This window comes from Microtus ochrogaster, linkage group LG1 (genome assembly GCF_000317375.1).
Source record: "Microtus ochrogaster isolate Prairie Vole_2 linkage group LG1, MicOch1.0, whole genome shotgun sequence".
NCBI classification, from domain to species: Eukaryota; Metazoa; Chordata; class Mammalia; order Rodentia; family Cricetidae; genus Microtus; species Microtus ochrogaster.
Window position 1 is genome coordinate 48807135 of NC_022027.1, and position 12282 is coordinate 48819416.

At 37.2% G+C, this 12282-nt stretch overlaps 1 protein-coding gene across 1 annotated transcript in view; it reads left to right on the forward strand.

The window, feature by feature from the left end:
• Positions 1-12282, forward strand: part of Cfap299 (cilia and flagella associated protein 299) — a 495087-nt gene that overhangs the window by 179447 nt on the left and 303358 nt on the right. The window contains exon 3 of the mRNA XM_005359531.2: positions 11297-11387. Coding sequence (XP_005359588.1) covers positions 11297-11387 — 91 coding nt within the window. The remainder of the gene's footprint in view (positions 1-11296; positions 11388-12282) is intronic.

A 12282-nucleotide genomic window follows, 5' to 3' on the forward strand; every position in this document is an offset into this window, starting at 1 on the left:
ACACTGTACTTTTGTTTCCTGGCTGCCCAGACCTGAATAATCACTCAGAAACTATATTAATTCCAACACTGTTTGGCCAATGGCTCAGGTGTGTTTCTAGCTCTCACATCTTAAGCTAACCCACTTCTATTAGTCTATCTATGTATTGGCATGTATTCTACATGTCTTGTTCCTCAGAGGCTGCCTAGCATCTGACTCTCTGCCTTTCCTCTTCCCAGAATCCTCCTAGTCTGACTGCCCAACCCATGCTTCCTGCCTGGCTCCTGGCCAGTCATCATTTCATTAAATCAATATGAGTGACAAATCTTTACAGTGTACAAGCGCATTATCCCACAGCACCTTTCATCCAAGTTTCATTTTGATTTCTCTATGCCCTGGACCAACACACTGTAGCATTTTCTGTAACAGGGTCTTATTAATGTAATTCCTGTGGGAAAATAATGGCATTGGTCATAGCTTGTATCATTTTGGGAACTATAGGCCTATAATGATATTTTACTAATTTTTTTATTTAATAAAGCTTGCCTAAAGATCAAAAGGGCAAAACTAAACCACTGCAGGCCAGGCAGTGGTAGCATACACCTTTAATCCCAGGATTTGGAAGACAGAGATAGATGGATCTTTGTGAGTTCAAGGCCAACCTGGGCTATACAAGATCAATGGAGAGATAAATCCAAGTGGTGTGTCTCACATCCTTAATCCCAGTACTAGGGAGTCATACACCTTTAATGCCAGCACTAGAGGGAATATAAAATGGGAGGAGAGAGAGGTTCTGGGTGCTTAGTCTGCTTAGTCTGAGGTCTACTAGTCTTGGTAGAGAGGTAAGGCTTCTCTAGTGGCTTGGCTGCTTTGCTTTTCTGGTTTTCAGGTTGAACCTCAATATCTGTCTCTGAGTTTTTATTATTTATGCTACATAGGCCCATTCTTGGTCAATAGCTCAGAGGGAGTTATCCCATCCCTGGTGCTGAGATTTTCATTTATTGACCTATGTGCTGCACACCGCGGCCCTGGTCTGCGCTCTATGCGCTAGACCCCAGTTCGCAAGCTTCGGACAAGGGGCTGGAGGTTGAGAATACAGACGCAGAGACAGACCGACATGCAGACCTTTAAATACTGATACCAAAGCCCCCTTTTATTAGCACCATGTAGGCTTAAATACACTGCAGTCAATGGACAACAGGTGAAAATCCCATCCTCTGATCCTCTAAGCTAGGCACAGCTTCTAGTAACTTTAATTAGAAGGTTCTAGGAGGGAAGAGTAGCAAGGCCAGGACTCATTAGTCCCAACACCCATGGCTTCTGGGAATAACTTTATCCACCTATACATGTTGCTTTTGTTCAAAATGCAGCAAATCTTTCAAAAAATAGTAGAATTTCTAATAGAAAGAATTTCTAAAATACATTTCTTTAAGCATTTTTCTCCTTAGCTATCCATACTAATCTTTCTTGTTTTAGATCACTCCTTTCCCCATGCATATATTCAGGCATCTCATATATTCCTGTCACCCATGCAGATGTGGAGAAATACAGTGACGGATTCCCACTCTGCCTGCTCTTTTCCAAAGATGAGTTGCCTACTGGGATTCTACCATGTTAGATTCCCTACTTCCACATGTGGACACCTTCAAATATTCAAGAAGCACACACAGAAGGAACTGGACAGACTGCATAGAGATGTTGAGCCTCAAGACAACCATTTGCTTGCATCTTTCGCTTAAAGCTCTACACTGGTCCAATCTTTGTGTTCTGTGGTGGTGATAGGTGAACCTCCTCAGATAGCCTGGAGACAGGTCTGCCAAACTGGAGGTTGCTTCTTGAATCTCTCCTTTCACGGTGTATATACATCCAGAAGGTCAGATAGTGCATTCTAATGAACTGAAACCAAATACATTTACAGACAAAGATTACCTTTAACTACATGCAATTTTTTTCCTCTTTAAATTGTGGGAACATCTTAACCTATCATGTTTAAGAATTAACTAGAGAAAATTTGCCAAATGTACAAAAAGGAAGATGAACTTAGACCTTTCTCAGACAGATATTGACCCATTCTGTCTCAAAGAAAAGCACAGCTAATATCTGAGAGGAGTAGCATCTGACTGGTTTAAAACTTCTTGGGTTTTAGAGCTCCCAGTTGGGTTTCCTCAACAGGAAAAGTGAAGAGAAACAGCTGTCTAATGTGCACATTACCTCTCTCAGTCTCCAATTTGCTTCTCACAGAAATACTTCTTGAAGCAGTTCTCTGAGATGTCAGTTGTTCATCTGATCACCCCTACACTGGAAGACATAGGGAAAACAGAGACATTCTTTCTCCTAATGGAAATTTGATTATTGTTATTTAGTACCGATAAATGAATCTGAAAAATTTTAGGGTATTAAATTGGTTTCTGGAAGCTGGATGGATATCACAGTACATATTGTAGAAGTTCAGATCTAGCTCCTAAAAACATTATCTTAATTATATTGATGCCTTGAAGGAGGTGATTTGTAAATTGATTCTAGACAGCATTGGGAAAGACATAGTGAAGCCTTGCCAGTCTGTTTATCCTTTTCATGATGTCTTTGTTAGAGAAGGGAAAGTGCCAAAGAAGCCCAAGTTTGAATTGCAAACACTCATGGAGGTCCACGGTGAAGATAGTTGTCTGAAAAAGCTTCTAATGATGAGACAGGGGCTCAAGTTGAACAAGTGAGAGACTTGAACTACTAGCCCTAGAAGCTGCTTGAAATCTTGAGGTCCCCCCCATGTTTTAGTTCTTTACTTTCTACATGTAGAAGTATTCTTGAAAATGTCATAAATACCAAAATTTTAGAAGTATTTCATAGCAGTTTCTTGACCTTATTTATATCAAAGTAATATTCTATAATGTGAATATATTACAACTTAACAAATATATATTTATGATCAGTTAGGTATTTTCAAACCTTTTCCTTGGAATATAAGTGACTGTACTTCAATGAACACAGTTTTCAAAAGTTATTTTACATTTCAGCAGTTGTTATTACTTGTTGTCACTAGATAAATTGCTGCAATTTTAGCTGCTTTTAATGCATCAATTATGTGTTTTAGAGACTTCTGCACAGTATCATAAAAGACCTTGAAAACTGAGAAGCCATTCTGTTTGCCACAGTAGCTTAGTCCTACATAAATTTAGTATAGAGTATATATTTTTAAGTTTGTCTTTTGGTGTTTCTTTTTTATTTAGCCATTGTCACATTTGTTATTAATTTCTTTTGAGTTTTTTTTTAAACTTAGATTCAGTTCTTTATTGCTGGAAATAAAATCTTGAGTTTTAGTAGCAACAAATACCAAGTCCTATTTGTGAAAAAATACATTTTTAATTTTTAAAGTTTTCTCATCATTTCATTTTTTGTATAATAAATTTTGATGGTATTTCTTCTCCTCAACTCCTCTAAGTACTCTCAACATCCTTCCACACCTAATTTTTCTTTCTCCTCTAAAAAAAAAATCCAAACAAAGAAAAAAAAAAGACAAAAAGTACCAAACAAAATCCATCCAGAAAACACAGAGAACACACAGCATCTGTTTGTGTTGGCCAGCTTCTATTGGGCGTGGAGTCTGCACTACAGTAGGGTTGATATACCCAGCATCACTCTGTTTGAGAGAAATGATTTTCCCTTTTCTATTACATGTCAACTACAAATTCCCTGTTTGTTAAGAGTGGGACTTTGTGTTCATTTTCCCTTTTCCTTGTTGGGGTTTTGTCTGGGTTGAGCCAGGCAGGACTTGTGTGTGATGTCACAGTCTCCATGAGTTCATGTAAACATCAGTATTGTCCTACCTGGAAATCACTGTTGCCTTGGAGTCTTTCACCACTTCTGGTCTTACAGTCTGTCTTCCTCTTCTACTAAATCCATGAGCCTTGAGTGGAAGGGTTTGGTAAAGACATCACATTCCAAATTCTCTCACTCTGTGCACATTGTTGACTTGTGGGGCTTCGTGTTAGTTGCCATCTACTGCAAGATGTTTTGGTAATGGGGGCTGAGAAACGTACCGAAATATAGCTATAGTATTGGTCATTAGGAGTCATTTTATTCCTGTTTTTTTCTAACGGATTAATAGTACCCTTTACTCCAGTACCCATTACCTATCTTTGTTTTATACATGAGTATTTTGCCTCTGTGTGTGTGAGGGAGAGTGAGTGCGTGTCTGTGTGTCCCATGAACATGTTCACAGAAGTCATATCCCTTCCAGCTGGAGGAATGGATGTACCGTCATGTTGTTGCCGAGAACCAAGCACAAGTACTTTGCAAGAACAACAAGTGTTAACCTCTGAACCATCTTTTAATCCTGATATAAAAGCCTAAAGTAATAAAAATAGTCCCTAATATCATCTAAAAATTGAACTTTAAGCATTTTTGTGAATTGATATTACTAAGTTCCAATGAACCATGGTAGACTTTGCCTGCTGACAATAATTCTACACTTTTGAAGGTCTAGAAGCATTCCATTGAAGTTATTTTGAAACTTATATGAAATATAAACTTGGGACAGGTGGTAATGGTGCATATCGTTAATTCCAGTACTCAGTAGGCAGAGACAAGTGGATCTTTGTGATTTCGAGGCCAGCCTGTCCTACAGAGCAAGTTCCAGGATAGTCTCAAAAGCTACACTGAGAAACCCTGTCTTAAAAAACAAACAAACAGAACTCCCTAAAACTTTAAACTTATTAATTTATTATTAGAATTTAATGAAGCAGAATATTAAATCTGTTATTCCATATTTCTCAATTAACAGAAAAATCATAATGTTTTACAAATTAAATAAGTTTTGCTTTCCTTCCAAGAAACTATTAAAAACAATTACAACAGATATAAACTATTTAAAAAAATTATATTTGAATACAAATATTTCCCAGCATTTTTGTTTTATGTTAGTATTCTTCTCTACTGACTATGGTAGGGTGGATTGATACTTGATATTGAAGTATATGTTGTAGTTGTAGCTCACACAACTAACATTTATTGCACATTGAATAAAGGCATAAAAGGACTCAGTTTTCCTGGAGTCATATGTACAAAAAATAAAAAGGAAGGGTAAAAAGAAGGGAATTGTTTACTAGAGTCAGGCTTTTGGAATATAATATAGTGTTGTTTTATTTTTTGATGTGCTTTTAATTGAAATAGAATTATACCACTTCCCGTTACTCTCTCCAGTCCCTCTTGAGGTACCCTCCCATAAACCCTCTCATATCCCCCCACTCTCATGTTGATAGCCCTTTTTCCCTTGACTACTGTTGTTACATAAATACATACAATTGTATGTAGGTATATGCATAAAAATCAAGCAAATAAAAGCATGTATAACTTGCTGAGTCCATTTTTTGTTGTTTGTGTGTATATGGGTGGTTTCAGGGCCAACCACACCACAATGGGCAACCACTAAAGGCTCTTCCTCAGGAGAGGCTGATTCTCCTTCTCCCAGAGTCATTCATGGCCTGTAGTTCTTTGTCTAGTCCCCTTCCATGGTAACATGTCTGTTGACGTTGCTATTTTTTATTTCATAAACACTTCCCAGGCTCAGTTTACTACTGAGATTCTGACAGTGACAAAATGAACTCTATACAGCTGTAATATTTGCATATAATTTATTCATCTCTAGATTACTTGTGACTCTTGGTACTGTGTGAATGTTGCATAATTAGTTGCATAATTATATTTTATGGCATAATAACAAGGAAGAAAAGTCCTGGGGTCACAGGTGGAACTGAAGTATAAAAGTTTGGATTCTATATTTAAGTAAGTGTTGTCCAGGTAGAAATATGAAGTATAGGCACTGTCTTAGTTCACTAGCAAAAATAAACAAACAACAACAAAAAAAATCAAATCACTTCTAGACAAAGTAGCAAATCCCAGTCCTAGTAAGACTAGCATGATCGTTGGGATTGATTAAGTTTCCATGTAGGTCTCAAGGTTAATGCTGTATACCTCTGCCCTTCTTCCCTACAATCTCACTGACTTCTTCTGGTGGACACTTGGTTTGTATTGTGTTGAAGTATACCAAAGCAACGCTTATTCAACGAGCTTCAGATTTAAAGTGGAGCTCTAACTGATGACAACCAAATTACCCAGCCTCATTGAGGCACATTTCATCTGATGGAAAAGGAAACACATTTTCTTTAAGCTTTGACTTGAGAATAAAAGTGTTTACAAGGGTACTCGACAGGTGAAACCTATTCTTTTCTAACTGATTGGACAACAGATTTGGTTTACTAGTTATCAGGACATTTGTATAGAAGCACAACTTAATGGTTAATTGAAGCTTGCTGGTAACATTGCAAACTGTATATTTAAAATCTTAAGGCAGCAAGTAAAAAAGTCACATTCGCTGAAACTATTTAAGTGAACTCTTAAGCAATTAACTCCCCAAACAAAGTTTCTTTACCTTTTCATGTTCTTTCCTTTTGTTATTTGTTCTTTCTCTTCAAGTGATAATTATGGATCTATGATATGATATGTAAACAACATACTTAAACAGTGTAACCAGTAGCCCAGATGTTGAGGATTAAAAATATGTTTATAGTCATTTTTGCCAGATTATATAAGTGCCTTTAGCTAATGATTAAACAGGGCTGGTAAAAATTAACTCATGCGCATATAACTTTTAGCCCATTTGAATGTGCAGTGGCGTGTAAACAGAGATGAGGTATTTGCTTTTATAAAACTCACCCGAAGATTTTGTAACAGACCTACTTCCTCTTGAGGAAGTAAATTCTTTTGTAATATTTATTTAAGCCAAGTTTCTCAGGTCCCTGACTGTCAGACAAACCTTGTTATTTAAGAGTATTGCATATTGAAATCATAAGATCTCCTTGTCTCACCCTCTATGCTATTTTCTGTTCTTGACACGGAGTTGCAGGTTCTCAGCCTTCAGCATGGAATAGGAACCCTTTGGTTTGCAATGGCCTTTTCCTTTCTTTTCTGTTTGTGGTTTTATAACTATAGACCCTTACTTCCCCTATGTATAATATCCATTAATTCTGGTTGCTAATGCTGTGCGGCTGTTCTCACAACTTGTGTAGTAGGAAGGGGCTTAGATTACACTTAGCCCGATGTGGAACCCAGGTTAGAAGAAATTGGCAACTCCAGTTAGCTGGGGGATGAGTAGAAATTAAAGACTGCTAGCCCATGTATATTTCAGTTGAATTTCATTATCCCATGCATCCACTTAAGGCATTTAACTGCGGGATGTGAAAATGAGCTAACCTTTTAAAGCAATGCTTTCCTGGGAAATATTTAAAACATTAAATATGAGGTTAAAGTTTAGTTTTTTTCTCCTAATCAATCTTAAAATACCTTTTCTTTCAAATGGGTTAGAAGTCTCTGGTAGTGAATTATCAGTGAGCATTCATGGTCATATTGCTGGCAGCACATGGGGAAAACGAGACACTATTGCTGGTGGAATTAATTAGCCCAGTCAGTATGGAGTTACTTAACTGGATCACCATTTTATCATTTACATATTTTCTTTATTAGTAAAAGTTACAAACTAATTATTTAAATAAAAAAATGTATCTTATTAGAAGAACACTATCCTTAAAGATGAGAGTCAAAGTTGAGTTTGTTATGGTATGAGAAAAAAATTATAATTGCACCAACTGTAATTGGGATGATTTGTTTCTGTAATTAACCTGGTTAGACATGACTGATGACTTCACAGATGATTCCCAATACATGGTGGCTATTTTTCTTTCTTTCACATCTGTCCTTGTTCTAATCAAGTTTGGACAGTGGTTTTGGTGAGGCTGTATGATTGTCGCTTCTGACATTGCTAGGAGACAGAATCTCGCAGCAAGCTCCCTGATCCTCCGACTCTTGCGGTTTCTTCACTCTTTTGTTCATTTAGTCATTCAGTTTGTGTGTTTGTGTGTGTGTGTGTGTGTATGCTTGTGTGTGTGTGTGTATGCTTATGTGTGTGTGTGTGTGTGTGTGTGCACGCGCATTTGCATGTGTGTGTGTGTGTTACCACCAAAGGGTGTAGGTCAAAATACAACTTTGGGGAGTTATTTTTTCTTCTTACTCTGTGGGTCCTGGAGATTGAATCTGGGTCCTCAGGCTTAGCTGCATGTGCCTTTACTTACTGATCAACTTCACAGGTCCCATCTTATCTATTGAATTCACAGACCAGTCATTTTCTGCCTCATCTTCCCTCATCCCTGCTTTAAATTCAATACTTTTCATCTCTGTCTGAAACTTTGAAACACACCCCTTGTGAATTCCTCTAGTGTAGTTCATTTTTACCTACATTTCTCAAAGCTGCCGAATATTTCTTCTTCTTCTTTTTTTCTTTTTTGTTTTTTTGTTTTTCGAGACAGGGTTTCTCTGTGGCTTTGGAGCCTGTCCTGGAACTAGCTCTGTAGACCAGGCTGGTCTCCTGAATATTTCTTCTAAAACACAAACTTGACCATCTAATTTCCTTGTGTGAAATTGTATGGTTCAGCACTTTTATGAAGCTATCCTGAAGGACAGAAGTCCTTGGTGATTATAACAAGCTTTGGGACAACCTTAGTATCAATAAAGTCTACAAAAATGCTATTATTTATTAATGTTATGTGGCTTTTCCTCTTTGGGGGGGTTTACTTTATGACTGCCTTGACATTTCCTGAGGTTGCCTTAAAACCTTACATCTGTATTCCTTCATTCCTTTGCAGTTTCTAGTACTTTTCTCCCTTCCTGCCCCACCATGACTCACAGGCTTACCTTTCAGTCTCCAGTTTAAGCATAAATACTTTCCGTGTAAATGGTCTTCCTTGATAGGAAGTAGGATAGCATATTTTCTCATGAACTGCTGATACTCTGTCCATATCTACTGATAGTTATCATTGCTGTGTTTACTTCTCTGCTTACCTCTAGGAGACCACAGGCAAGCTGGGAGCAGGAACTGTGACTTCCTGGTCATTGTGACCTGATAAAGCTCCTGATTCAAAGTAGAACTAGCAATAAAAACATTGGTTGACTACATAGAAAATTGCCCCATGAAGAGAGGATTATTTTTCTTATGAAACACTATTCAGTTTGCTTTTCATTATTTGGTTCAATGTTGTCGCAACTATCTTTATTAAACTTTAAAAATGTATTTTAATTTATGTGTATGGACATTTTGGCTGCTTTGATATCTGTGCACCTAGTGAATACCTAGTGCCTATGGAGGTCAGAAGAAGGCATGAGATTACCCTGCAACTGGAGTTGCACATGGATGTGAATCATCATGTAGGTGCTAGGAATTGAACCTGGGTCCTCTAGAAGAATACCAGGTGACTTTTCAACAGCTGAACCATCTTTGCAGCTTTAGTGATCTTTCTTTTTTCATTTTTATTGTTTTGTTTATCAGTTGACACTTTTATACAATATATTTTGGTCATATTCTTTCCCCTCACTAAATTCTTCTCACATCCTTCCTCACATTTCTACCTATCCAACTTCATATTATTTTTCTGTCTTAAACAAACAGACAAGCACAAAAAACATGGAGTCAAATTTGTGTAATCATAGGACCCACCCTAGAATGTGCCATTTATCATCACATTGAAGAAAACGGATTTTCCCCTCTCTTGAACCTATCAGTTGTGAATAGATTCCTGTCTAGAGGCAGGACTTTGTGCCCACTTGCCCTCCTTCATGCTGAGATTTGTGTCTGCCTTGTGCTTGTACAGGTCTTGTGGATCCTGTCAGTCTCTGAGTTTGTATGTGCAACTGCCCATTGTTACTGGAAAACACTGTTACCTTGAACCTCCTTACTACCTCTGGCTTTTACAATCTTCTTGTCCTTTCTTATATAGATCACTGTTGAGGGTAGGGGTGTGATGTAGATGTCTAGGTTTGGACTGAGTGCTCCAGTTTCTTACTTTCTACACGTTTTCCTATTGTGTCTCCAATCTGCTGTCTTTGCGATGACTCAAATGATGCCTAGCCACTGGGTCTAGCAGCATGCCCTTCAGTGTCTCTTTATGTGATGTTTCTTTATGTTATGCTGTGTTCTTTAGGTTTTCCCCTGAGGCCATGACTTGTCTAGTCTAAAGTTCTTGACCTTAAAAATAGTGTCAATTTTGAGTGAAATCTTACAAGGAGGCTTTAAATCCAATTTAAAAGGCGATTGCTTGTCACCATCATAATTGTGCCACTGTTGCGCCATGAGCAACATGCAGGCAGGTCATTATTGGAGCTCACAGTGTTCTTAGTTGGGTGAGACTGATGTTTACTTTTCTCCTCCAGTAGTGTTTACTAGCCAGGACAGGTATAGTGTTCAGTTGAGTACCAACTAGATTTCTCAGTGTTCTAGGTCACAAGAATGTTGTATGTTCAGCAATAAAGTTTTACTATCAAAAGTTTTGGAGGTTAAAATAAAATAGTTTTGGCAATAAATAGCCTATAATGCTTGGGATGTCTATTTTGACCCCCTGGGTAAAGCCTAAAAAGATATATAATCTAGTCCTGGTTCTGGGACTTTTATTTGATAGCATATAATATCTAGTTAGGGTATTGTATTCATTGATACTTCTTAGACATTTTCATTAAAATTTGTTTCTCTGGGTTTGTAATGATTTCTCTTATCTGACAAAAATATCCCAAATGAGTTTTCTTTCTTATGCTGAGAATATCTGCTGGTTGGGAGAAATGAATGCTTTGTCCCACTACTTTTATTGGCTTAACTCAATCAACAAACAATACCTAAATTATAGACATTTTAAGTGTGGAGTATAAATATCTTGTCTTCCTGGAGAGATCAAATGAAAAGATAGACATAGAAATTGTAGAGGATCATAATAAAGTAGTTTCTTACACTAGCTCAGAATTGAGTATAATAAAGGGTTCTTTATTTAGGGGTAGGCTCACAGATCAACAGTCCTCTGCATGAGTGGGGAGCAGTAACCGAATTCAGCTACCAAAAGAGAGAACACATGTTTCTACATCTGTTTTTATAGTACACTAAGACTATGTCCAAAGTGGTCCAGCATCTCAAAGGCCATTGGCTGAAGAAGTTCCCACAGCAAGAAATGAAATAAATTTTATGTGGCTTGAGGATTGATATGGATTTTTGTATTATTTATAAACCTGATCTCAATAAATAAAAGCTCTATAACCATATAAAATAAAAATTTAAATCTGATTAGAATGATTGTGTCCATTTGTATAGTTATGACACGCATTTCCTTGTTACAACTATATTGTCGTTCAGGCTAAGAAACACAATTGTTTATCTCAGAATGCTTCAGAATTATGTCTTTGAATCTGAGATGCCATGATATTGTAGTGTAATTGTTGTAATATGTTTTTATAGGACACTGACAAGTGCGGGTAAGGACCTGCAGGATAATTTTCTGAAGGCCCTGGCAATGAGAGAAGAAGATAATCGCAATGGGAAAGTGAGCGTGAGTACATGTTACCCCCAAATCAGCATGTATTTTCAAATGCACAGTAAATACAGATGATACAGCCTGAAATATTTTCCATAAAAAGTAATTTATGTACAGGCAAGAGAGATGGCACATTAGGTGGAAGGGCTTGCTGTTACGTTAGAGCGCCAGGACACACATAGTATCCAGGGAGAGCTGACTAGCAGAATTTTATGGATCTCCATATACAGGTCACAAGATTTGTGCACCCCATACCTTCAAAATAACAAATTAATATGAAGTCTGCTGAATATAAGATATGACTATATTTACACATTATGATAATATGTGTGGAATTTTAGTAATCACATTTATAAAAGCAGCAAAATGGTGAAAAAAGATTCTAAATATTTTTTGTAGGGAAAATGAATGTATTTGTCAGACTAGTTGTTATCTCCCACTTGCGCTAATCCTAGATTAAATAATCTTGCTTCCTTTCAGTCATAACTGTTACCTGCAAGTTCCATAACACACTGATTTCCAAACTTTGTTCTATGTTGTTTTCAAGGGCAACCCAAAAGATACTTTTGTGATCTGTCTTTATAGTGCCCTTTTTTTCTGACATCATTGCTTGTAATCAGAGGCTGTTTATTTGTTTCCTGGCCATTCATACCCAAATAATCATATATAAGCTACATTAATTATAATACTGCTTGGTCAACAGCTTGAGTGTATTTTTATCTAGCTTTTACATCTTAAGTTAACCCATTTCTATTCATCTGTGTATATCACCACAAGGCTATGGCCTACCTACCATTAAAGGCTCAGGCTGATAATTATCTCCTTTGGCAGCTATGTGGCATCTCCATGACTCTGCCTACTGGCTCTCTCTCTCTCTCTCTCTCTCTCTCTCTCTCTCTCTCTCTCTCTC